Raw genomic sequence first — 24,944 nt, 5'->3', positions numbered from 1 at the left:
TTTGGCGAAAGTCAGGTCAAGGTCAAATTAGGTCAAATTTCAAAGTTGAGATTTTTGCATAAAATGGGTGTCGATTCGATGCAGCTCGTCACGGGATGTTCAATGGTGGTCTTTTTTGCGCTACGTGGTCTAGAATTGCTAAAAAATTGAATTAAAAAATTTGACGTCATCAATTTTGAAGTTTTTTCGCTATAAGTTGACCAAAAAATGTGTCGATCTAAAATTTAATATGTAGATATAAGAGCACAGGGACTATCACATATATTCCGGTTCTTTCAAAATTCGAAAAAAACTTGATCGCAGTTTTGTAGCATCGTGTTTTCTCTACATAACCAAATAAAGAACTTTGAAACTGCTTGGTAGCTGTAGTGTTCGTGAGCGTTTCAAGATTTCATGTTTTTTGCTCATTTTTTGCTCGAACATGACTTCAGTTTGACCTCAATAACTCCCGATCTAAGGTGACCTAAGACTTGAAATTTTGTGTGAAGGTGTCAAATTGATGCCCGGGAAGGTACTGAAAGTTTGGCGGCGCTGTGCGCCGCCATTTTCTTGCTATTTAGGAAAAACCACAGGGGGGGGGGCAAATTGCTCCCCAAAGGGGTGAGGGTTATAGGAGAGAGAGCCTGCTACTCCCGCCGTTCTATTCACCCCCCACCAGGCTACGGCTGAAGTGGGAACCTACCCCACACCTGGTGACGCAGTCGGGGACGACGCCACTCAGGCCACCAGCAAGGCGCGGGTTAAATCTTGTCACCATCAAATACCCTACACGAATGTACATGAGGTAACTATTCTGTTTTCATATCGGGACTTCAGAAGTCGGCGGTGTTCGCCTTACCCCAGGCCATGGGGCAGTGGCCAAAATGCATAGGTTTGAAGTGTTGACAATATCTCCCTTATGTGAACGCCTTTGAAATGAAACGCAATTAAAAGGCAACTTAATAGGGAACACATTGGTATAGAAAGAATCCTTCCAAGTTTTTTTTCCAAGTTCAAAAAAACAAGCGTCGGCATCGTAAGAAGCGTTAGGTGGCCGCTCTGCCCCACTCTCCCATACAAACATTGTACAATCGTGAGATTACATGCACCGGAAAAAAATGAAATAATAATAGAAATGTATTTCTCTTCTCAACTGAACAAGATCCGCAGTTTGTCGCTGAAACATTAGGTCAAACTGTCACTGGGAAAACACTCTAAACACAGCCATAACGGACCAAACGTGCATAACTGGCGCAGAGGCGGGCCAACCGCGCACAGCTGGCGCAGAGGCGGGCCGACCGCGCACCGCTGGCGCAGAGGCGGGCCAACCACGCACAGCTGGCGCAGAGTAGCGTAGAGCCGCGCGCAGCTGGCGCAGAGGCGGGCCGACCGCGCACAGCTAGCGCAAAGGCGGGCCGACCGCGCACAGCTGGCGCAAAGGCACTACGACAGGCCGTTGTACCATTGCCCACCGGCCGGGCGTAACGACGACGGAACGACACTCCGGATTAAGCGACAACACGTCCGCGGCGTTCAGTTTGATCCTGTTGGTCCCGGCCCCGGCCACCGCTGTGGACTGTGTCTCTCAGTGGCAGCCGAGGGTCTGTTCACTCGCTCACCACCTCCTCACTGACGGCCAGGGTCAGCGAGATACCCCTCACTGACGGCCAGGGTCTGCGAGATACTCCTCACTGACGGCCAGGGTCGTCAGCGAGATACCCTCACTGACGGCCTGTGGGCTCCCTCCACTGACGGGCAGCCTCGGAACACTGCCGTCCCCTCCGGCAGCGGCTAGCGGTGGGTGGGGGTGGTCAGTTTCACCAGGCCGCAGCGCGGTGCTGCCCCCCTCCCCCGGCAGCGCGCTCCTAGCGGTGGGTGGGGGTGGCCAGTTTCACCAGGCCGCGGTCCACCACCGACTGGTAGGCGAGGCGGGTCTTCACCTCGGCGGCCGCCGGGTCGTCGAACACAACCAACTCGACAAGCGGCGGCTCCCGCAGACTCTGCTGCGGGCGGGCGGGCGAGCGGGCACACGGTCACAGGGAGGAGCACACGGTCACAGGGAGGGGCACACAGTCACAGGGAGGGGCACACAGTCACAGGGAGGGTCAGACGGCGGCACCCGCAGACTCTGCTGCGGGCGGGCGAGCGGGCACACGGTCACAGGGAGGAGCACACGGTCACAGGGAGGGGCACACGGTCAAAGGGCGGGTCACACGGTCACAGGGCGGGCACACGGTCACAGGGCGGGTCACAGAGGGAGGGTCAGACGGAGGCTCCCGCAGACTCTGCTGCGGGCGGGCACACGGTCACAGGGGGAGGGGTACACGGTCCCAGAGGAAGGGTCAGACGGTCACTTGACGGGATACACGGTCACGGGGTGTAACACAAGGACGAAGAGTCAAGGACACAAGGACACATGGACATTGGACATGGGCCGCACACCTCAGTGAAGGTCTGTCGCGAGTAAAAACCGTCACGTAAAAGGGCCAGGCGAAGAAGGCGGTCCAGCGAGCGGGGGCACTGCAGGGACCGGTGCCCCCTCCAGATCAATCCAAAGAGAATTCAGTGATAATCAAACTTACGGTCACGGCAACCAACAACACTTGTCAAAACTGAGCAATATTCATCGGCCCAAAACGGAACAAAATTCATCAGCCTAGGTTGAAGTGGCTGCATCTCGACATACATAATCCTATGTGCAGCCTATATTGAATAAGAACGTATTTATTTCTCCTCTCCCGGCGCGCTCTCGTCACCGCATTACCTTGACGCGCACCCAGAGCTGTACGTCTGGGTTGAAGAGGCACTCCTGCATGGCACTGAAGGCCTCCGGCGACCACCCGGAAGCGTCGGCGGGCGCCAGGCGGCACAGCTCCACCAGCAGCGTCCAGGCCGGCAGGGTGCGCAGCGCCGCCGGTATCTCCCGCAGACTGCACGGAGGGACGGTCAGATACGAGCCGTACAGACGGTAAGATACCGTCAGATACGGGCGACGCGGCACGGTCAAATAAAGACAGGCAGACACAGATAATGACTTAAGACCAGCGCCCTGCAGTCAACCAGCGTTACACCGCCCACAGTCGGCAGCATTCGGTGACAATCTACGACACATGCCGCGGCGAATTCCAGCAACAATACAGAGTCGGGCGGCGCGCGCTCCGTGGCCTGCAAAGCGGTAGGACAATAGGCGAAAGCAATTTCTTTATTGGCGCTCGATAAGTGTAACTGAAATTTTCCGACATACAGGCCACGGGGTATGTGCGTGCGACGCGTCTCCACTGACCTGGACACGCTGACGGTCTCGTTGTTGCCCCAGTCGACGTACTGTACTGTGGCCCGGTCCTTCTCCAGCGCGGTGATGACAGCCCGGTACCAGGCGTTATCGGCCGAGTACAGCGACAGACACGGAGAGCCTGACACACAGACAGACATATGGTAATGACGGCCCGGTACCAGGCGTTATCGGCAGAGTACAGCGACAAACACGGAGAGCCTGACAGACAGACAGACAGACAGTACCAGGCGTTATCGGCAGAGTACAGCGACAGACACGGAGAGCCTGACACACAGACAGACATATGGTAATGACAGCCCGGTACCAGGCGTTATCGGCAGAGTACAGCGACAGACACGGAGAGCCTGACATATTGAATGGGGTTAAGGGACGGTGCCGCGCATTTAAAGAGACCGACGGCTGGGACAGCCAGACGAATATCTCCGCCAGGTACAGACGGCCACTCCCTCACCAACGCAAGTCATGGCCAAGGACCGGCTGCGACTGGCACCAACCAGTCTTCCCCTATCCCCCGTCTCTCACCGACGCAAGGGTCGCCCAGGGCCGGGTGGGACTGGTACCCGGCTCCCCTTCTCCCGTCTCCCCGTGTTCCTGTCCCTCACCGACGCAGGGGTCGCCCAGCGGCGGCTGCGACTGGCACCCGTCTCCCTCAGTGTCCCCGCCCCTCACCGACGCAGGGGTCGCCGAGCGGCGGCTGCGCGCCGGCCTCGTCCGCCATCCGGTCGGCCAGCTGGTCGATCTCTGTCAGGTGCTGGGCCAGCAGTCGCAGCTGGGGGCTCGGCTCTCCGGCCACGCGCTGCGGCTGCACGAGCAGGCGCGCCGGGCTGAGCAGCGCCGCCACGGTGACGGGCACCAGCACGCCGGCCGGCAGCGCCAGCCGCGGGTAGGGCGAGCGGTGCAGCAGCACGTCCAACAGCGGGCCCGAGGCGCCGGCCGCCGCCGCCGACAGCTCGGCGTCTGTCATGTAGCGCGCGTCACCCATCTTGACCAGCAGCTCGCTGATGTCCAGGCCGCTCTGCGCTAAACGGATCGACACCTGCCAGAGCGGAGAGGTGGGTCGTCAGGCGCAGGACAGGAGGGGTCAGATGGCGGAGCGGAAGGGTCAGACGGTTGCCTAGGAAACGGCCACGACACAATACATCAACACCCTGAGTTACAACTTTACTGCCGAGCATATGCGGCGGGACTGAAATCGTGACGAAGAGACAGGAACGTTTAAACTCACCAGGAAGCGTCGCGAGTCGGCGCTGTGGTGGTATTGCCCCCTCCCCTCACCCCGGGGCGGCGGCCACCCACAAGGAGGCGGCGGGTGCCGGGTGCTGTCAGTGCTGTCGTCCGTATTCCCCCCTCCGCTCCCACGCGGCCCGGATACTAACCAAGAAGCGTCGTGAGTCGGCGTTGAAGTGGTGGATCTCCACGTGACACTCGCGCTCCACGATCTGGGAGTGGATGAAGTTGAGCGCCTTCACTGAGTAGTTGCCGTCCTCGGCCAGCTGCGACGGGGGGGGGGGGGGAGGACCGGTCAACAACACAACAGCTGCCGCGGGGGGGGGTCTGGTCAACAACAGTAGCAGTAACAGCAGCAACAGCTGCAGCGGGAGTCACTGGTCAACAACACAAACAATAACAGCGGCGGCTGTGATCTGTGATCAACAAGAACACAACAGCTGCGGTGGGTGGTCACTTGTCCGTCATATATCTGGTCAGTCAGAGGTCACACTAGGTCCTGGTGTGGCAGAGCAGAGCGAGGGACAGCAGGTCGACAGCGCAAGGAGGACAGGATTGCAGGGGAAGACTGGACAGCGCAGGACAGGCACGTCAGGGGAGCGCAGACGTAGGGGGAAATGGAGTGCAGGGCGGAGACCACAGGGACGGTAGAAAAGGGCTGAGGGCACAGGACAGGGCAAGGCAAGATGTGGAGGGACAGTACAGCCGGTCGCGGCCGGCGCACTCACCGGCACGATGTTGTGCAGCTCGCAGAGCAGCGCCTGGATCGGCACGTACTCCATGATGATGTTTTTGCGCAGCTCAGTCGGACTGACGCGGTCTGTGTTACCGTAGTCGACAAACTGCACCGTCACCTTCTCCTTGTGTACCTGGAGGTACAAACGGTACATGTACAGGTACGGTACAAACTGCACCGTCCCCTTCTCCTTGTGTACCTGATGGTACCGACGGTACATGATACACAGTACAGACGGTACACGGTAAAGTACACGGTACATAGTACAGGTACGGCACAAACTGTACCGCCACCTTTTCCTTGTGCACCTGGCGGTACGGGCGGTTCACGGTATAGGTACGGTACATGGTACAGGTAACGACAGTTCAGGTTACAGGTACAGTCCACAGCAGAAGTAATGTGGGGTTTCAGTCATTGGTATGTTCTGCTTCTGAAGCTTAGGAACGATTAGCCAGACTACCATGAAACTTTGAATGTAGCTTATATGTATCGTCACCCTTGCAGCTGCAACTTTAGCTATTGACATCTTCTTTTCGATCACTCCGCATTAAACAATCGCCAGTCAAAGCCAACCGTTGAGATTGGTAAAACCCTACATTACTTTAGCGGTGGGCTGTACAATACAAAAGGTACACGGTACAGACTGTACAAGGTACAGACGCTACAAGGTACAGATAGTACAGACAGTAAACGGTATAGGTACGGTACAAACGGCACACGGTGCTAGTGTAGAAGCTGTACCTCAGCCACTGTCCAGCCCTCGCCCAGGTGCCGTACCTCTGCACTGCACCCCTGGGGCCGTACCTGCAGTACCCGGGCGCGGTACCAGCCCTCGTCCAGGTAGTATTTGGCGATGCACGGCTGCCCGTCAAACCAGTAGCTGTCGCAGGGCCGCGGCTGGGAGCCCTCAAACTGCGTCTTCAGCGCCTGCTTTATCACATCCAACGTCTCCTTGCCTGAGGATACCCGGTGGCGTTGTGTAAGATAACACCAACCGGAGATAATAACACACTCGAAAACACTACCCGAACCATGATCGCCACTAACTTACATCCCTATTTCAGCGGCAACGCAACAAAACATCACTCAAAAAACGCTATCAGAATCGCTTAGCCCACGTGTCCAAAAACTCAGCCCAGCCCACCTCCTACACCTACCGCGGGTGTAGAAGTGTACGGACGGCGTACAGTGAGACCCACCGAGCGGGTAGGTGTGCAAGCACGGTGTACATTGCACTACGTGGGTGTGAGTACAGCGCACACCCGCCTCGTGGGTAAAAGTGAAAGTAGTAAGTACACCCACCGCGCGGGTGTGTCTTGTAAGAAGTACAATTACCCTGACCACGCGGGTAAGAGGTCAGCAGTAATACCCACCGCGCGGGTATGTGTTAAGTACAGTAATACACCCACCTCGCGGGTATGTGTGAAGTACAGTTACACCTGCACCTCGCAGGTATGTGTGAAGTAGAGTAATACACCCACCTCGCGGGTAGGTGTGCAGGTACAGTAATACACCCACCTCGCGGGTAGGTGTGCAGGTACAGTAATACACCCACCTCGCGGGTATGTGTGAAGTACAGTAATACACCCACCTAGCGGGTATGTGTGAACTGTGAGGTACAGTAATACACCCACCTCGCGGGTAAGTAGGTCAGCAGTTACACCCACCTCTCGGGTATGTGTGCAGGTAGATGGAGCCGGCCATGGTGACGTGTGTGGGGATGGCGCGCAGTCGCGTCTCGCTGGGCACCACGGCCGGCAGCCAGTCCTCCTCTGCCGAGCGCTGCTGCACAAGCTCGGCCGCCTCCTCGGCCGCCAGCATGCTCATCTCCAGTCGGCCCGGCTCGCCGGGCGGCGTCACGCACCCCTCGGCCGGCGCCGGGGCCGCCGACGCCTCCGCCGCCGCCACTGACGAGCCCGCCGCCGACGAGGCCGCAGCGGCGGCGGCGGCCGCGGCGGCGCGCAGCGTGGCCCAGTCGGCGCCCAGCGGAATCTCCTGTGGAGACAGGGGACGGTGTCAGCTCAGCGGGATCTCCTGGTGACGACAGGGGACGGTGTCAGCCCAGCGCGATCTGCTGTGGCACAGGCCGGGACGGTGTCGGTCCAGCGGTCCCCTCCGTCCCCTCTGGCCCCCGTCCTCCTCTCTCGCCCGTCCGTCCCCTCTGGTCCCCTGCCCCCTCTCCCGGCCACTCCGTCCTCACCTGATCCTCCTCACAGGGCGTGGCCGGCTCCTCGGCTCCCAGCGTGCCGTCCGAGGCGCGCGAGCCGGCTCCCGTCTCCGCCGCCGCTCCGTCCAGCTCGCTGGACAGCTCGCCGTCGGCAGACAGCTCGCCGTCGGCGCCCGGTGGACGGGTGCCGCGCACGGCCGGCTGCAGCGAGGCCGCCAGACCGCCCGCCTCCTCCGCGGCGGCGGCGCCGAGCGGGTCGCACAGATTGGCGGACCTGACCGGCGGGCGGGAGGGCACAGGTTAGAGGAGGGTCGTAATCGCCCCCAACTCAGAGGTCACAGGTCAGCGGACACAGCTCAGAAAGGTTACAAGTCAGAGGTCACAGATCACAGCAAACGGGCGGGTGTGTATAACTCGTATGACACGCAGCCATAATCTTAGTGCCGCCCTGTACGAGCGCCTAGATTCAGTTTGTTCACAGCGCGCCGCGCAGGTCCCCAACTGCGGTGTCCGTCCGACGCCCACCGTCCGTCTCTGACCGCGGCGCGACACCCACCGGCTTTTGCTGAAGGCCAGCCCCTGACCCCTGGGCCGGTCCCTGGGTTAGTCCCTGGTCCCCAGCTGTTAGCGCCACCCACCGGCTATTGCTGAAGGCCAGTCCCTGACCCCTAGACCGGTCCCTGCGCACCACTCCAGTCCCTGACTGCTGCACTCACCGGCTGTTACTGAAGGCCAGTCCCTGCTCCACCAGCTTCCCAGCCAGGCTGGTGCGGATGCGGCGCGTCGGCTCCAGCGCGCTGACCGTCTTGTGCTCCTCCGCCTCCAGGTCACACGGCAGCGAGGAGAGCTGAGAGGGACGCTGTCCGCCGGCAGGCTGAAAGACGGGGGTCAGGTCAGGTCAGGTTAGGTCATAGGGCAGCGGGGGACGCTCCCCGCCGGCTGACGGAAGGGAAAAGCCACGCCACAGGGCAGACAGGGCTATCCGCCACATCATGAATACGCTGTCATACTACCATCGTCAAGCTCATGCGACCAACCAGAACGAATTATATACTACAGGAAAAAGTGTAACATACAATAATGAATATTCACCCCGACACGTTCTACTCACCAGTTTGGAGACTAGGAAGAGCTTCTTGGACTTGTCGATCATGTCTTTGAAGAACTCGCTGGCCACGCCGGTCCACACGCCGCGGTCTCCTGAACAGGGGAGCGGGAGGGGGGGGGGGGGCGGTCAGTGCGGCCGGTCCACACGCCGCGGTCTCCTGAGCAGGGAGGCGGGGGGAGGGTAAGTGCGACCAGAGCACAAACCGACAGGACTGGCATCCCATCATAAAAGAGGGCAATCACATGGACCATAGTCAGTGTAACTGTCTCCAGCGTAGGACAGCACTTGACCCAACCAGCGCGACCCCCGGCCATCCGGCCACCCGTGTGGGCCTGACACTGACACGGCCTTCGATACTGCGTCTGATGGTGCACCTGACACTGTCTCTGACACTGACACCTATGACACCGCGTCTGACACTGACCGGCCGGCCGGATGCCGTGCAGGTGACATTGACACCGGTGACACTATGTCTGACACCGCCTCTGACACCTGTGACACTGTCTCTGACACTGACCGGCCGGCCGGATGCCGTGCAGGTGACACTCGAGGGCGAAGGCGCGGTGCTCCTCGAACTGAGCCGCCATCACGGAGATATCACTCTGCTGAACGGTGGCCGTCTGTCCGTAGTCGATCAGCAGAACCTGCGGGGAGACGGCACAGTGCGGTCAGAGATGGAACACACATCTGTACAGAGGCCGTCTGTCCATAGTCGATCAGTAAAACCTGGGGACGGACCATAGCGGTCACAGAAAGTACAAACCCCTGCACGGAGATAACGCGAGGCTCCAATGCCTCAGCTGAGAGGAGCATATCGCTAATAGAGACCGGGGACGTGTAGTCTGTAGATAGGCATGTACATTTTCACTGCACTTCACCGTCAGCACCCTGGGCGAGCACTGCCCGGTGCGGTCCGGTGAGACCCGGCCCGGCAGTGTACTCCACTGCCGGGGGTCAGCGCCGCGCCGCGCCCACCTTGGCCTGGTCGGCGGCCTCCTCCGGTACGGAAAGCACCCGGACGCGGTAGAAGCGCTGGTCGATGCCGCGGCACCGCGCCACCGCCACGTCCCCGGCGCGCCACGAGTAGCCGTGCCGGGAGGGCGCCCGCGGGCCGCCGTACAGCTCCTGCAGCTCGCGCATCATCCTGACGGCGGGAGACGCGCGAGACGGGTTAGCGGGCAGACGGGGACGACCGCCGCAGGAGACGGGTTGGCGGGGACACGGGGAGGGGGGGGGGGGGGGGACGGCAGGGAGCCGCACCGACAGGGGGAGGGAGACTCCTTCCTCAGCGACACAGTCAAAACATGCTTCCAAGGCTAATACAAATAATTCATCTATTTCACGTAATTAAACAAATATTCAGATAGCCTAGAGCGTATCAGTATACTATACCAAAATACCGGAAGCAAACATTTTATTTTTGAGAAATAAGTACTTCATTCTCCACATGCCCGGCACATCACAGCGCTCGCGCCCACATCTCACGGCAGTGAGCGCGGCCCCTGCCCCTCTGCCGCCTCCCCCGCCCCACCCACCCTTTCCCTCCGCCTCTGACCGACTCACCGCTCTAGGGTGGTGATCTCGCCGCGGATCTGGACGCTGAATTTGGCCGGCGACTCGCAGTGGCACACGGCCACGTCCAGCGAGCCGGTACTGGTGGCCACCGGCGCCGCGTCGCCGGCCGACGACTGCGGGACGGTCACAGGTCAGAGACAGAGGTTCGACCGCGCCAGGGCTCAGCCGCCGGGCAGAGGTCAGCGGCGCGCAAAATCAAGCGTAGGTAGGTGGACTCTGTTCGTGCCTAGGACGCAGTGCCGGTGCGTCTACATTGTACCTGTGACGGACGCAGTGCCTACGTTCTGTGATACGGTACCGGTGCGTGCAGTCCTTTCGTACCTGTGACGCGGTACCGATACGCGCAGTTCGTACCTGCGTCCCCGCCCGTACCTGTGAGGCGGTGCCGGTGACCCGTACCGTTCCTGTGAGGCGGCGCCTGTGACCCAGCTCGTACCTGTGACGCTGTACCTGTGACCCGTACCGTACCTGTGACGCTGTACCGGTGCGCTCCGACGACTGGCGGGCGGCCGACGGCGGCCAGGAGGCCACCGACGAGCCGGACGCGGCCGGCACCTCGCGTGTCGGCTCCCAGCCCACCTTGGTGTACTCGACCGTACGCGTGCTGGCGGTACAAACAGAGGGGTACCGGTGTTAGAGGGTACCGGTCCCGACTCCAACCGTACTCGACCGTGCGGGCGCTGGCGGTACGGGTAGACGGGGAGGTCAGCAGGGGCGCCTCCCGACTCCACCCGTACTCGACCGTACGCGTGCTAGGGGTACGGACAGACGTGGAGAATACTGGTGTCAGGACATTCCTCCTTACAGGCGGCAGTCAAGCTGAGCGACACCCAAAATATACAGAACGGCCATGCATCTCTCAGCAGCATATTCTTTACATTTTAATCAGTAACTGACGCCACATACAGGAAACTGCACTCGAATGACCGGGCACCTGGCATGGAAACAGTGTGAACAGGCGACAATTGTTGCCGCCTGTCAGCTATTATAGCGTACAGGCGTACGGGCGCTGGCGGTGTCAGCTATATTATAGCTGACCTCATGGCTGCCTGAACAAACTTGAGCTACTTAAGTGGCCTTCAGGTTGAAATAACTGACCTGGGAGCGGGACCACTGTCTCGCGGGCGGTAAGTGACTGACATACCGGTGTGGTATTACTGAACTGGGGATGTTTCTGGCACGCAGCTCAGCTGTGGGCGGCGCCAACTGGCCTGTCTGGAGCTGTACCAACTGACCTGGGGGCGGTCCCTCGCACGCAGCTCAGCTATTTGGGGCATCAGTTGACCCCTGGGCCGGACTAGTACTGACCTGGGCGCAGCTCAGCTGTGGTGGTGGTGGTGGCCGGTGGGGTGCGGTGCCAACTGACCTGGGGTGCAGTATTAGTACTGACCTGGGCGCCATATTAGTACTGACCTGGGAGCAGTCCCTCGCACGCAGCTCAGCTGAGGTCTGAGGGCGGTATTGACACTATAACTGACCTGGGCGCGGTGCCTCTCACGCAGCTGAGCTGAGGTCTGTGGGCGGTACTGGTTGACCCACAGTACTGACCTGGGCGCGGTGCCTCTCACGCAGCTGAGCTGGGCCAGCAGGGCGTTGATGCAGATGTCGGCATCCGAACGGCACTTGTACAGAGTCACCACGTGAGAGATCGAGTCCACGCTGTCCACGTACATCTGCAAAACAAACAAACACGTCAAATCTGACAAACAAACAGAGATGTCACCAGTCACCACTTCCATCTGACAAAAAGACACTTCACGATTTCATGCACATGGCTGGAGCAGCGAACCTCCATTGTTTTAAATTCTCATGCTAGCCTCCACTCTAGCACGGGACTCTCCCTCCATCAGCGTTGTGAGGTCCTCCCTCAACATCGCGACGTCCTCCCTCGGTCCGTATCCTCTCCTTCAGTCACGTCCCTTCCCCCAAACTGGAGCACGCAGTTGTCGCTGGACCTCACCTTGAGCACGCAGTTGTCGGTGGCCTCGATGAGCTGTTGTCGCACCGCGTCCTCCCAGCCGGACTGAGGGTTCATCGGCTGGATGTCCGCCAGACGACACTTTAACGCCTGCAAACAACGGACCAGCCGTTAGCGGTGACAAACGGTCATACCAAACCGGACTGAGGGTTCATCGGCTGGATGTCCGCCAGACGACACTTTAACGCCTGCAAACAACGGACCAGGTGTTAACGGTAACGGTAAACGGTCATACCACACCGGACTGTGTTAACGGTAACGGTACAAGGTCATACCACACCGGACCAGGTGTTAATGGTAACGGTACACGGTCATACCACACCGGACCAGGTGTTAACGGTAACGGTCATACCGTCATACCGCACCGGACCAGGTGTTAACGGTAACGGTCATACCGTCATACCGCACCGGACCAGGTGTTAGCGGTAACGGTAAACGCGGTCATACCACATCGGACCAGGTGTGAGCGGTAACGGTACACGGTCATACCACACCGGACCAGGTGTTAATGGTAACGGTACACGGTCATACCACACCGGACCAGGTGTTAACGGTAACGGTCATACCGTCATACCGCACCGGACCAGGTGTTAGCGGTAACGGTAAACGCGGTCATACCACACCGGACCAGGTGTTAACGGTAACGGTCATACCGTCATACCGCACCGGACCAGGTGTGAGCGGTAACGGTAAACGCGGTCATACCACACCGGACCAGGTGTGAGCGGTAACGGTACACTGTCATACCACACCGGACCAGGTGTTAATGGTAACGGTACACGGTCATACCACACCTGCGCGGACCAGCTGTGAACGTATTCTACACAATGGCACAGCCCAGCGTTCCAGTAAGCAATTAAAATTAGGTCAAGAGCACGGTGATAAGGAGTTACAGGGACGGTCGCCGACCCTCACTAGTCACTATCGCGTCCCTCTATTTGTCTGCTGCAGTAACCGACTGGACACAATGACGACCTGACCTCCCCTGGCTGGCCGGACCCGCTCATAGGTTCGTGCTGTGACCCACCTGTTTGGGGATGACCATGAACTTGTCCTCGATTTTGCGCACCGCCTGCAGCGAGATACGCTCGCGGTTACCGTAGTCGACGTAGTAGACGTCCACCATGCCGTGGGAGAGCAGGATCTCGATCTCGGCCCGGTAGAACTTGCCGTCGACCGAGAACTGGGCCACGCACACCTGACCTGCTCCACAGAGGAAACACACAGGACGACGAGCGGTCAGCACACACGACAACAGCGCGACTGGCTGGGCGGAGGGAGGCATGATTGGACAAACGACACATTCAAAATGGACTGGGATGTTGTCCCAAATTACAGGCGAACCCGCTGATCGGGACAACGGTGTCCACTTGGCTGGCTGGCCGTACCTTTCTGCGGGTTGAGCAGCGCGTGCTTGGTGCTCTTGGCATACACTCGCTGGATCTCGTCCATCATATTGGAGAGGTACTGCCAACACAACGGGGACGACTCCGTTAGGCGGGGAAGGGACGGGAAAACTGCCGTCAGAGCAGGCAGCACACAGGCATCGACAGTCAGCAGCACCGCTCGACAGGAGCCGTTCCCAGTGCCGTGCCACAGCTCAATTACATCCCCAAAGCCGTGTCACTGCTGAACATCCCCTACCACCGTGCCATAGCTCAGCTATCCCAGAGCCATCCGACAGCCGAGCTATCCCCACCTCGGCGTGGACGCCCAGCTGCTGTATGTAGAACGTCTCCGGCGAGTCCACGTGGCTGACGAGGACGTCCGTCTGCGACCCGCGCGCCAGGTGCTCGGGCGCGTAGAACTGGCGCCGGTCGGCCGTGGCACTCTCCATCCGCGCCACGGTGACGGCCGGGGTGGCGGGCGGCGGCCGGCGGCCGGCGCTGGCGGCCACTCCCGAGCCGGGCGCCGCCCGAGACCTGACGCACATGGCGGGCCGGTGAGCGGCCGGTCAGACACGGGCACGGGCCAGAGATGGAGGTACGACCTGCGGCCTAGACTGCACACGAGCCATGAGGATCAGGGGGTGGCGTCTCTATCGATGACGAGAAATCCTTACAGCCAGTAAGTAAGTCATTGTGGGTAGCTTTGATAAGCGCATATGGTCATGTCGACATTGTTGATGAGCAATCTCCTTCGCCGCCTCCCCTGACCTCCCCGCACCTTTTGGTGGTAAGTCAAGGGTATATGGTCACCCCTCCTTCCCGTTCTATTTGGACCCCCTCCCCATCCCTGGGTCACACACCCATCCCATTGTGTCGTTGGGAACGCGTCCAGTGCCGTTTGGACACCCCGTCCCTGGCTGTTACCGTCTGGCGGTGGCGCCACCCTGTACCCCGCCTCTCTGGAACTGTTTGGGCCCCTCCCTCAGTCCCAGGTGTACCGTTTGCCGGTGGGGCCTCCCGTCCCCGTCCCCCGTCCCTCTGGAACCGTTTGGGCCGCTCCCGTCCCTCAGTCCCTGGCTGTTACCGTTTGCCTCCGTCTCCCGTCCCTCTGGAACCGTTTGGGCCGCTCCCTCAGTCCCTGGCTGTTACCATTTGCCAGCGGCCCCCGTCCCCGTCCCCCGTCCCTCTGGAACCGTTTGGGCCGCTCCCGTCCCTCAGTCCCTGGCTGTTACCGTTTGCCTCCGTCTCCCGTCCCTCTGGAACCGTTTGGGCCGCTCCCTCAGTCCCTGGCTGTTACCGTTTGCCAGCGGCCCCCGGCCCCGTCCCCATCCCTCCGGAACCGTTTGGGCCACTCCCTCAGTCCCAGGTGTACCGTTTGCCGGTAGGACCTCCCGTCCCCGTCCCTGGCTGTTACCGTTTTGCGGCGGCGCCTCCCACGTAGCTGGCCACGCCGAGGAACACCAGGTGGTCGCGCACCGACTGCGGCGAGTCGGCCTCAATGTTCCGGTTGGGCATCTTGAGCATCTCGACCTCGCGCGGCCGGCCCGGCTTAGCGCTGATGGTGGTCATCGCCACTGACTCGCTGTGAGACAGCAGAGGGGGGGGGGGGTCAGAAATGGGAGGCGGGGAGGGGGCAGGGAGTGGGGCGGGGAGCGGGGCAGTTAGGGGAAGGGCCGCGAATAAGGCGGACAATGGGCGGATCGGGGTAGGGCGGACACTGGGCGGAGCGGAGTAGAACTGAGGACGGGAGAGGAAGGGAGAGTTAGAGCTAGCTAGAGGAAGGTAAGGAGCAGAAGGTTGCATCACATGCGGCATGGCTAGCGGAAACATGAAAGCCAGATGCAGCATCGTTTTAGGTACAGAAATCAGTAGCTGCCATGCCGACCAGATCACGCCACGTCACAGCCTGCGCCACCTTCGAATGCCCGACTCCAGAGTTCATGTGGGACTCACTCTACCCAAATCACCCTCCCCCTGTCCTGCGTTCCCGGCTCACCCTCGGACCAGCTCGGCGAAGGCGTGTGTGGCGCGCGGACTCCAGGCGGCCGCGCCGCCGGCCGGCACCAGGTCCCAGAGGGTGCAGAGCAGAGCCATGTCGTGGTCGCGGGCCAGCGGGCCGGACATGGGCAGCAGGCGGGACTCCAGCACACGCTCCTGGTTACCTGTGTAGGGAGGGGGCGTCAGTGACCCGGGGTGGAACACTGGGCCGGGAGGGGGCCTGGCTACCTGTGGGGGGGGGGGAGAGGGGTCAGTGACCTGGGGTGGAAGACTGAGCCGGGAGGGAGCCTGGCTACCTTGTGAAGAAGAGGGGAAGGCTCGACAGCACCGACCGACACCGACAGGAGGTGGAAGGCCAGGGGAAGCTACGGCAGCTGCATAAAATGGCACAGTCATAGTAGAAAATCAAATGTGAAAAAACGTGCTAGAAGCCAAATCCAGCTTGTGCGGCCAGATCGGCCTGTAATACGTACCGTAGTCGATATAGAACACCTCGTACTCGAAGGGCGCTCCCTCCTCGCCCGGCGGGTACACGTCTATGATGCGGGCCCGGTACCAGCGGCCATCGCTGCGGTACTGCGACAGACACAGCTCGTCTGTAAGAGGGAAACCCCGTCAGATAACTGCCGTACTGCGACAGACACAGCCGCGGTACTGGAACATACACAGCTCGTCTGAAGGACAGAGAGAAACATGGTCAGATAACTGCCGTACTGCGACAGACACAGCCGCGGTACTGGAACATACACAGCTCGTCTGAAGGACAGAGAGAAACATGGTCAGATAACTGCCGTACTGCGACAGACACAGCCGCGGTACTGGAACATACACAGCTCGTATGTCGGACACAGAGAAACCCCGTCAGATAACTGCCGTACTGCGACAGACACAGCTCGTCTGTAAGAGAGAAACCCCGTCAGATAACTGCCGTATTGCGACAGACACAGCCGCCGTACTGCGACAGACACAGCTCGTCTGTAAGAGAGAAACCCCGTCAGATAACTGCCGTATTGCGACAGACACAGCCGCCGTACTGGGACATACACAGCTCGTCTGTAAGAGAGAAACCTCGTCAGATGACGGCCGTACTGCGACAGACACAGCCGCGGTACTGGAACATACACAGCTCGTCTGAAGGACAGAGAGAAGAGTCACACACAGCCGCAGTACTGCGACAGGCAGAACTGAGTCACACACAGCCGCGGTACTGCGACAGACAGAGCTCGCCTGCAGGAGAGCGGCAGAGTCAGACAGCGCACCGTCGAGTGAAAACTATACAGGAAACGTTAGTGATATCTGCACACTGTGCAGGGGCAGCGGCACACTATATTGTCAAAGTAACTATTCAATCATGGCCGGATATGGGAAACAAGAAGCACATTCACGACTCTCCTATTCATGGTTAGAGAGTGCTGCAAATCTACTTATTCAAAATCGCATTCCGTACATTTCAAACAATCAAGAATAGCACGTGAAATACAGGTACACAAATCACTAACTGAATGCCCGTAGAGTCCAGATGACGCACACAGTGCGCGCCCAACACCGCCGGCCGGGCCACTCACTTTTGGCCAGCGTGAGCAGGTGTTTGTTGCGCTTGCTGTCGGGGTTTCGGCTCCACTGCGCCACGCGCCGCATCAGCTCCTGCAGCTGGCGGTTCTGGCAGCAGCGCTGCACGTAAAACTGAGACGGACTATTGATGTGGGTCACCAGCACACGCTCCTGGCCGACTGCCGTCAGACGGGGGGGGGGGGGTCAGAGACTACCGGCGGGGGGGTCAGACACAGACACAGAGACACCTCGGCTCTAGGACAGACACAGGGGGCAGACAGTCGCCGTCCTCCCTCAACTCGAGAACAGGGGTGGAACGGTCAGTACTGTCTCAGTTCGAAGATAGGGTGGGACAGCCCCCTCAGCTTAAGGACAGGGGGGGGGGGGAATCAGTATTTGATCAGTTGGAGGCCAGGGGTGGGACAATCAGTGCTCCCTCAATACGAGGACAGGGGCAGGACAGTCCCTCCCTCAGTTCGGGGACAGGGGCGGGACAGTCCTCCCCCTCAGTTCGGGGACAGGGGCGGGGCAGTCCCCCTCAGTTCGGGGACAGGAGCGGGACAGTCAGTTCTGCCTCAGTCAGAGGCAGCCGCCATCACGAGCGCATTTCAGCAACACACATCAATATCATGAATCTAAGCGTGTAAGCATCATTGACAATGGGGAAACTTTTCCGGTAGCCAAGTAAGCTATGCACCTGCTTCCAAAGGCAGGCATGTTTTGGTAAATAAATAAAACGAAGAAAAACGATCGTTGTCAAAACTAAAAGTGTAGTACAAGCGGCGGTGTCAGCTGCTGCGGCGGCGGGCAGGGGCGGCTCGGGTCAGGTCAGGTCAGGTGGAGGGCGGGCAGGGGGCGGATCGGGTCAGGTCAGGTGGAGGGCGGCAGGACGCGGCGCCGCCCGTCCGTACCGGTGAAACTCAGAGGCCGGACGGCGACGGCGGCGGCCCTGGCTTGCTGCCGGCGCCGCTGCTCGCGCCGGCGCCGCGACCGCTGCAGTCGCGACGCGTATACCCTCCGCGCGGGCGCGCCGGCTGGCAGAGGAGGCGGTCAGCTGGGCGCGGGACACCGTCACCAGAGAGGCAGCCTCAGCCGGCCCTGCTAGCAGCCGCAGCCCATCACCCAGCCCAGCAGCCGCAGCCCATCACCCAGCCCAGCAGCCGCAGCCCAGCACCCAGCTGAACAACCGCAGTCTAACCCAGCACAGCAGTCGCAGCCCAGCACCCAGCCCGACAGCCGCAGTCTAACCCAGCACAGCAAGAGCAGTCCATCAACCAGCTAAGCTAAAAAAACATATAAGATGAATGAGAGAAAAGAGCCCATTCCAAAAGAAAATAAATACGACAGCATGCATGGCAAGACGCATCGCAAGTGACAACCGTAAAATAGAGACAAAGCAGTGGCCTGCACGGCGGTTGGCCCGAGCAGTCGGCCCAGCGCCCCCAGAGGCCGACAGTCGGCTGTACTCACAGGGCGCCAGAGAGCCGTCCGCGGCCTCCGTGCGTCCGCTGTCCCTGGCGGCGGCGGCTGCGGCTGCAGGCGGCGCCGGGGCCGGGGCCGGGGCCGGGGCCGGGAACACCGCCGCCAGTCGGCGGTCGGACGGGGGGCGCGGCGAGCTGCCGGGGCGCGCCGGCGTCGGCGGCAGCGGACGGGACGCAGTGACGGCCAGCAGCTCCACAGTGCCGGCCGCCGCCGCCGGAGGGATGGCCGGCTCAGAGCAAACGGCCGGCGTGGTGTCGCGCACCGGCTCCTCCTCTGCGGGGAGGAGGGGAGAGCATGGTCAGAAGGCGTCCGCCGCAGCGGGAAACACAGAGCGTCAGAGTAACGCGGAGCACACGCGCAGCTAACACGAATCCACGGGAGGGCAGTCTGAGAACAGCTCTGAGCGTAGGGAGAGCCTGAGCACAAGACCACAGACCAAGGGCGGATTCGCGTAGACATGAACCGTCATTTTACCGCGGAATAAAAACATCTTGGAAATATCAATTGATCCATGGACGGGACCACAGTACACAAAACAACGTGAAAGACACAAAATATGCCCTTTTAAAGAATGAACGAATGTCAAACTAGGAACGATCTATTCGTTGCCCTTCTTGTTAGAGCCTGGCTAGAAATTTCGTAGCACTGTGCGATTTTACCTTGCTATAACCCGCGCCCCGCTGGGCTATTCAGCCATACGCGCCCTGCTGGGGGGGGGGGGGCAGATTCTGCCCCCCCCCTGTCTAACTTCCGAACCGATGGTCGTAGAAAGACGGGAAAAACGGCAATCGAAAGCTCTCAACAAGGCGGATCTTAAAAGCCCAAATTTTTTGCTTAAGTAGGTCAGAGGTCAGGTCAAGGTCAGGTCAAGGGTACAAAATGCAAGTTTCTACAGTATCGGCCTTGCACCGTAGTTGCCGAAGAATGGACTGATACTGATTGCCAAAAACGTGTTCTTAGACTACCAAGACCATATTCGTTGCACACAATGTCATTCAAAGGTCAAGGTCAAGGTCAAGGTCAGGTCAGGTCAGGTCACCAAAAACAAAATATAGAAAAGGGCATGTGCGACACATGTTTTATGGGTCATTTTACTCATGGAATTCAATAGGCACACTCAATAAGTGATATGGACCACCTCTGGATGAATTTCAGGTCGAGGTCAGGTCAAGGTCAGGTCAAGTGAGGTCAAATTTTGAAGTTGGTTGTTAAGGCCTAAAAAGGTGTCCATCCGATGCAGTTTTTCACGGCGAATCGAATGGTGCTATTTTTGTTTCCGTACGAGGTCTAGAACTTCCAAAAAAATCATTTTTCAAAAAAATTGTGTGTCGTGACGTCATAAAATTTTGAATAACTCCCACATTTTTGAACCGATTCTTCTAAAAATTGGTATGTAGGTGCACATAGACCACTTCTTTGACATATATTCCGGTTTTTTGATAAACTCAAAATTTTGGATTTTATAAATATTTTCCCAAAAAGTCAGTTTTTTGGAAAAATTTTGGCCAAAATCCAGAATTTTCAAAAAACCGAGATAGCCATTTGATAGACAAGGTAGAATCACGTACAATCTTTTTTGTTACGTCTTGATTCCTTTAAAAATGAAGATGTTAGCGGCGTTTGAAATTTTGCCATTTTTGAGGCGAAAATGGCGAACATGACGTCACTAAAACGTCAATTTCTCAAAAATTTTCCGACGGATTTCGCTCCAATTTTCAGGGAACGTGTCAAATTGATGTATGATAAGGTACTGAAAGTTTGACGTCGCTGGCGTAACGCGTTTAGAAGTTATTGGCGAAAAACGGGAGGGGGGCAGATTCTGCCCCCCCCCCCCAGCGGGGCGCGGGTTAATTAACAGACCTAGAAAACTGTTCAGATAAGCACAGTGCAGCCCGGACGGGCGGTCTGACCTTCGGCGAGCATATCGGGCGTGATCTCGGTGACGACATGGTCAGCAGGGAGCTCAGAGTCCGACAGCAGACGCACTGGCGGCGCGATGTCCACCTCCAGCTTCCCGTGGTCGCCGATAGAGGTCAGCAGCGTCTTGTCCGCCAGGAAGCTGGCGAACACAACGGGCAACGTAGGGTTTAAAAGGCAGCAGGTCCAGACAGGCTACGTTTCCACCAGCTATGTAGCGCTGATATAACACAACCGATATAATACCTAATCGACTATGAACATACCTCACTGCAGGCCCATGTCGTCCCCTATCTCTCTGCGTGTCCACTAACACGAATGACGTCACGCATGTGGGCGGAGCTATGGGCGGAGCCTAACGCACGCGGCAGTCCAAGCCGCCATATTTGAATTTTTATTTTAATAGAATCTTGCCGATATTTTGGGTGAAGTCAATTTATATGGATAGCTTGGTGACAGTTTAGCTATACGAATAATAATTTATTATGGATGTGCGTATATTCAGCTTGGAATTGCAATTAAAGTTCCGCACCGCATAGATTCGAACTCGGGACCTTTGGAATACTGCGCGGGCACGCTAACCACTACACTACCGCGACCGCGCGGCGGCCGGCGGCAGGGAGGCTGCGGAGACATGGGGGGACATTTTACGCTTTTGTGAAAAAAAGCAAAAGATTTAGCGAAAAACACGTAATAGATAACTTGCAGAAAATTGTCTGCTCTTTTAGGTAAGATACTTAAGTTTGATATATCTTGTGCAGACTTCATTCTACAGTGCTTCGAAAATCGCTCATTTACATGGGGATTGAACGGGGCTTCGAGACTTGACTCCAAATGACGTCACGAGCTGACGTCACGGAAAGGTAGAATCGCCGGACGACCCTACCTGGTATATAGGGCCTTGCCTCACTGGTTCAATGTGGCGACAAAACAACTTGTTGAACATTATTGAGTTTGATTTGAAGTCCGACCGACTACTAAGGGCGGGTGCTAAGTTGAGCATGGTTGAGCGAATCGTTCACGCTATTCAACTACTCGACCAAAACCTAACTGGCCACCACTGAAAATGTGTCAGAACCAGAACACAAGTCTGATATGCACACATTTTCTAGTCAGTTTGAACTTTGAAGGGCTATCCAGCTTCTAAATTAAAAACCAACCGAAACGACCAAATGGCCCCTCATTTTTTCTCGAGGGGGGACGTTACTCATTCCAATATAGGTATTACTGGGACACTGACGAGCAGGATATTACTGAGCTAAGCACTTAAGCAGTCATCCACAAGTCATGGACAAATATCGTAATGCATTTATCATATTGCCAACATCTTATTGAGTGTAAAAAGAAAAAAGAAAAACAGGACAGTGCAACACTCACGTTGATCATAAAAAAGAACAATAGAACATGGCACACGAGTTGAAATGATATCGTCAGTAGTCATCTCAGTAGATATGAGCCGGTATATCCGTTGAGTGACTTTCCACTGATAGCTCCACTGACGGGCGTTTGAAAAACTGGCCCCCGGAAGCGGCACATGCCTCGGAGCCGCGTCCCAAGTCGGACCGTCACTCACAGCCCGCGGCTCCGCGGGACCGGTGGATGTGACGGCACCGGAACCCGATACCGTCACGGGAGATCGTCTGACCTGGTCCCGCGGCGACCGGTGGATGTGACGGCACCGGAGCCCGCTACCGTCACGGAAGATCGCACCTGAGCCCGCTACCGTCACGGGAGATCCTCGACACGGAGGGTCAGCCCGGTGGGAGAGGACACCATACAGGACTGGTGGTGACACCATGGTGGCAGTGGCAGTGTAGGGAGAGCTCTACCCAAATGAACAAGTAGTAGTCTTGTGAGCATCCTACCGGACCCGGCCGCTGTCTGTCTATGGGGAGCTGTTATCTGACCCAGAGCAGGTGGCAGGGCCGACTGGACCTGTCTGTTTATCCTGCCTGACGCGGCCGCTGTCTATGGGGGCTGTTACCTGACCCAGCCGCTGTCTATGGGGGGGGGGGGGGGGGCTGTTACCTGACGCGGCCGCTGTCTATGGGGAGCTGCTACCTGACCCGGTCACTGTCTATGGGGGCTGTTACCTGACCCGGCCGCTGTCTGTCTATGGGGGCTGTTACCTGACCCGGCCGCTGTCTGTCTATGGGGGGCTGTTACCTGACGCGGCCGCTGTCTGCGTCTCCGTCGGCCCAGAGCAGGTGGCAGGGCCGACTGGGTCTGTCTGTTTATCCCACCTGACGCGGCCGCCGTCTGCGTCGCCGTCGGCCCAGAGCAGGTGGCAGGGCCGCTCGCAGGCGGCCGCCAGCTGCTGCAGCAGGGGCTCCAGGTCGGCGGTGACGGCCACACCATCGCCGCCGGCCAGCACCGGCTCGGCCTGCGAGAGCAGCTGCTGGAGCCGCGTGACGCCCTCCTCGGCAGCAGCCTCCTGGGTGGACAGAGAGAAACATCATCAGACAGAGACAATACACAGACACAGAGAGCAGCTGCTGGAGCCGCGTGACGCCCTCCTCGGCAGCAGCCTCCTGGGTGGACAGAGAGAAACATCATCAGACGGAGACAATACACAGACACAGAGAGCAGCTGCTGCAGCCGCGTGACGCCCTCCTCGGCAGCCGCCTCCTGGGTGGACAGAGAGAAACATCATCAGACGGAGACAATACACAGACACAGAGAGCAGCTGCTGCAGCCGCGTGACGCCCTCCTCGGCAGCCGCCTCCTGGGTGGACAGAGACAAACATCAGACAGAGACACGGAGACAGACACAGAGAGCAGCTGCTGGAGCCGCGTGACGCCCTCCTCGGCAGCAGCCTCCTGGGTGGACAGAGACAAACATCAGACAGAGACACGGAGACCAGTATTCGTCACGGGCCGTAAAATCCCAGTCCAGCCCAGCCCAGGCCCATGGGTTCACAGCCCGGCCCAGCCCGAGCCCATTCATGGTAAAAGCGTCAAAGCCCAGCCCGTCAAAAATGAATGGTTTAAAAATGATTGGACAGCACAATGGTACCCAAAGGTAGCAAAGAAACAATTTTTGCGAGTAGCATGCACAATGCACATTGCATGCGTGCTTTATTAACTCGTTTTTGAGTATTGCACAGTGCTATGAAGTTATAGTTTTTGTCTCAGTTGTGAACCCCTGACTCCACTTTACAGTTCTCGGCCCAGCCCATCCACAGCCCATCGATCCTTCATATTTGAGGGCCCAGCCCAGCCCGTAGCCCAGCCCAGCCCAGCCCATGGCCCATTGGGCTAGCCCGGCCCATGGCGAACACTGACGGAGACATAGTAAAACCTGCCGCCACCCCCTGAGTGGAGTGCATCATCAGACTGAGACACAACAGACACACACTCAGTTATACCGCCGCCTTCTGGGCGGGGAGACAGACATCAGACACTACAGAGATACAGAGACATATACGGACATCATAGACGCACATTCAATTCTACCGCCGCCTTCTGCGCGGGGAGACAAACATCATCAGACATAGACACTGAGACAAACGCAGGCAGCGGCGCATACAACACACAGAAACACTCAAATCTACAGCCGTCCCCGGTCATCTCTGGAATGTTTCCCTTCCGTGTCAACTTATCCCCGGCACATCTAGCCGCGGTCTCCACTGAGTATGAGCAGCACTGCGCCGAGCCACTTCCCATTCTGCACGGCACCAGAGGCCGCGCGACTCATACGATAATCCTCAGCTCTGCGCCGGCCGAGTGTTTCAATGGGTCCGATGGAGGACTGGACGGGGACCGGCTTGGACACTGAGACTGGCAGAGGATGGGACTGCGATGACGCGAGCCTTCCGGGTAGTAAGTAGTGGGGAGTGGGCGGTCGGCGTCGCGTGATCCGCTGAGCCCGTTACGTAACAGCGACTAAGCCCTAATGTTTGCGCATATCTGATGAATCAAATCGGCATTACGAATTACCGTGAACGAATATGATGGATGTTTTAACAGCGAAATGTGATCCATGGATATAAATGATGGATCGTTATACAGAGTGGCTTGCGTATCGCGAAAGGATTGTCAATTCACCGGAACGTCACTATCATTGAATATATGCGGGCAGAAAAGAAACGCCATGCGAATGTCGAGTTCGCGGCGGCTACAAACACAGTAACCGTCCGGGTAGACTCTAAAGACCGACTCACCCACAGGATCGTGAGTTCCGTGGGTGGGACAAGCCTCTATACATCATCAGCCGGTGACTCTGTGTACCGCGGTCCGGCCTCCATCGCTCCACTAACCCTGCCTCACGGCCCAACCGAACCATCTCTAATCATGCTTATGTAACGCTCTCACCATACTTCCACCTACCATTTGGCACGTCTTCCTGGTCAAAAACTGGCGTCGCGTGTTAGCTCGACCGCAGCTCGCCGCCGGTTAACAGCGCCGTCACGCCACAAATATTTCAGCGCTCCTTCCGAAACAAACTCCCACGGGCCCAGGCGCAGATACTCGGATAGAAACAAACTCCCATCAGTCCGAAGGCAGATGCTCGAATACAATCCCACTAAATGTTAGCTGCAGT

General features: G+C 58.3%; 1 protein-coding gene across 1 annotated transcript in view; it reads right to left on the bottom strand.

Annotated features, from left to right (window-relative positions):
• Positions 1-1,103: 1,103 nt before the first annotated feature.
• LOC122371227 (RING finger protein 17-like) overlaps positions 1,104-24,944 on the bottom strand; it is a 42,509-nt gene continuing 18,668 nt past the window's right edge. The window contains exons 4-31 of the mRNA XM_043347380.1: positions 23,147-23,221; positions 22,645-22,835; positions 20,395-20,543; positions 18,473-18,757; positions 17,017-17,181; positions 15,925-16,047; positions 15,450-15,615; positions 14,868-15,035; positions 13,765-13,987; positions 13,454-13,532; positions 13,093-13,268; positions 12,048-12,155; positions 11,636-11,760; positions 10,556-10,691; positions 10,076-10,200; positions 9,488-9,656; positions 9,030-9,156; positions 8,516-8,604; positions 8,121-8,278; positions 7,438-7,678; positions 6,905-7,232; positions 6,042-6,193; positions 5,230-5,370; positions 4,651-4,767; positions 3,944-4,310; positions 3,263-3,392; positions 2,744-2,909; positions 1,104-1,982 (exon numbers count right to left, since the gene is read on the bottom strand). Of these exons, the coding sequence (XP_043203315.1) occupies positions 1,845-1,982; positions 2,744-2,909; positions 3,263-3,392; positions 3,944-4,310; positions 4,651-4,767; positions 5,230-5,370; positions 6,042-6,193; positions 6,905-7,232; positions 7,438-7,678; positions 8,121-8,278; positions 8,516-8,604; positions 9,030-9,156; positions 9,488-9,656; positions 10,076-10,200; positions 10,556-10,691; positions 11,636-11,760; positions 12,048-12,155; positions 13,093-13,268; positions 13,454-13,532; positions 13,765-13,987; positions 14,868-15,035; positions 15,450-15,615; positions 15,925-16,047; positions 17,017-17,181; positions 18,473-18,757; positions 20,395-20,543; positions 22,645-22,835; positions 23,147-23,221 (4,617 nt within the window). The 3' untranslated portion in view covers positions 1,104-1,844. The remainder of the gene's footprint in view (positions 1,983-2,743; positions 2,910-3,262; positions 3,393-3,943; positions 4,311-4,650; positions 4,768-5,229; positions 5,371-6,041; positions 6,194-6,904; positions 7,233-7,437; positions 7,679-8,120; positions 8,279-8,515; positions 8,605-9,029; positions 9,157-9,487; positions 9,657-10,075; positions 10,201-10,555; positions 10,692-11,635; positions 11,761-12,047; positions 12,156-13,092; positions 13,269-13,453; positions 13,533-13,764; positions 13,988-14,867; positions 15,036-15,449; positions 15,616-15,924; positions 16,048-17,016; positions 17,182-18,472; positions 18,758-20,394; positions 20,544-22,644; positions 22,836-23,146; positions 23,222-24,944) is intronic.

Source organism: Amphibalanus amphitrite, unplaced genomic scaffold (assembly GCF_019059575.1).
Source record: "Amphibalanus amphitrite isolate SeventyFive unplaced genomic scaffold, NRLGWU_Aamphi_draft 001217F_arrow, whole genome shotgun sequence".
NCBI lineage: Eukaryota > Metazoa > Arthropoda > Thecostraca > Balanomorpha > Balanidae > Amphibalanus > Amphibalanus amphitrite.
The sequence above is the reverse complement of the archived record's forward strand: the minus strand, read 5'-3'. Positions and strand labels throughout refer to the sequence as shown.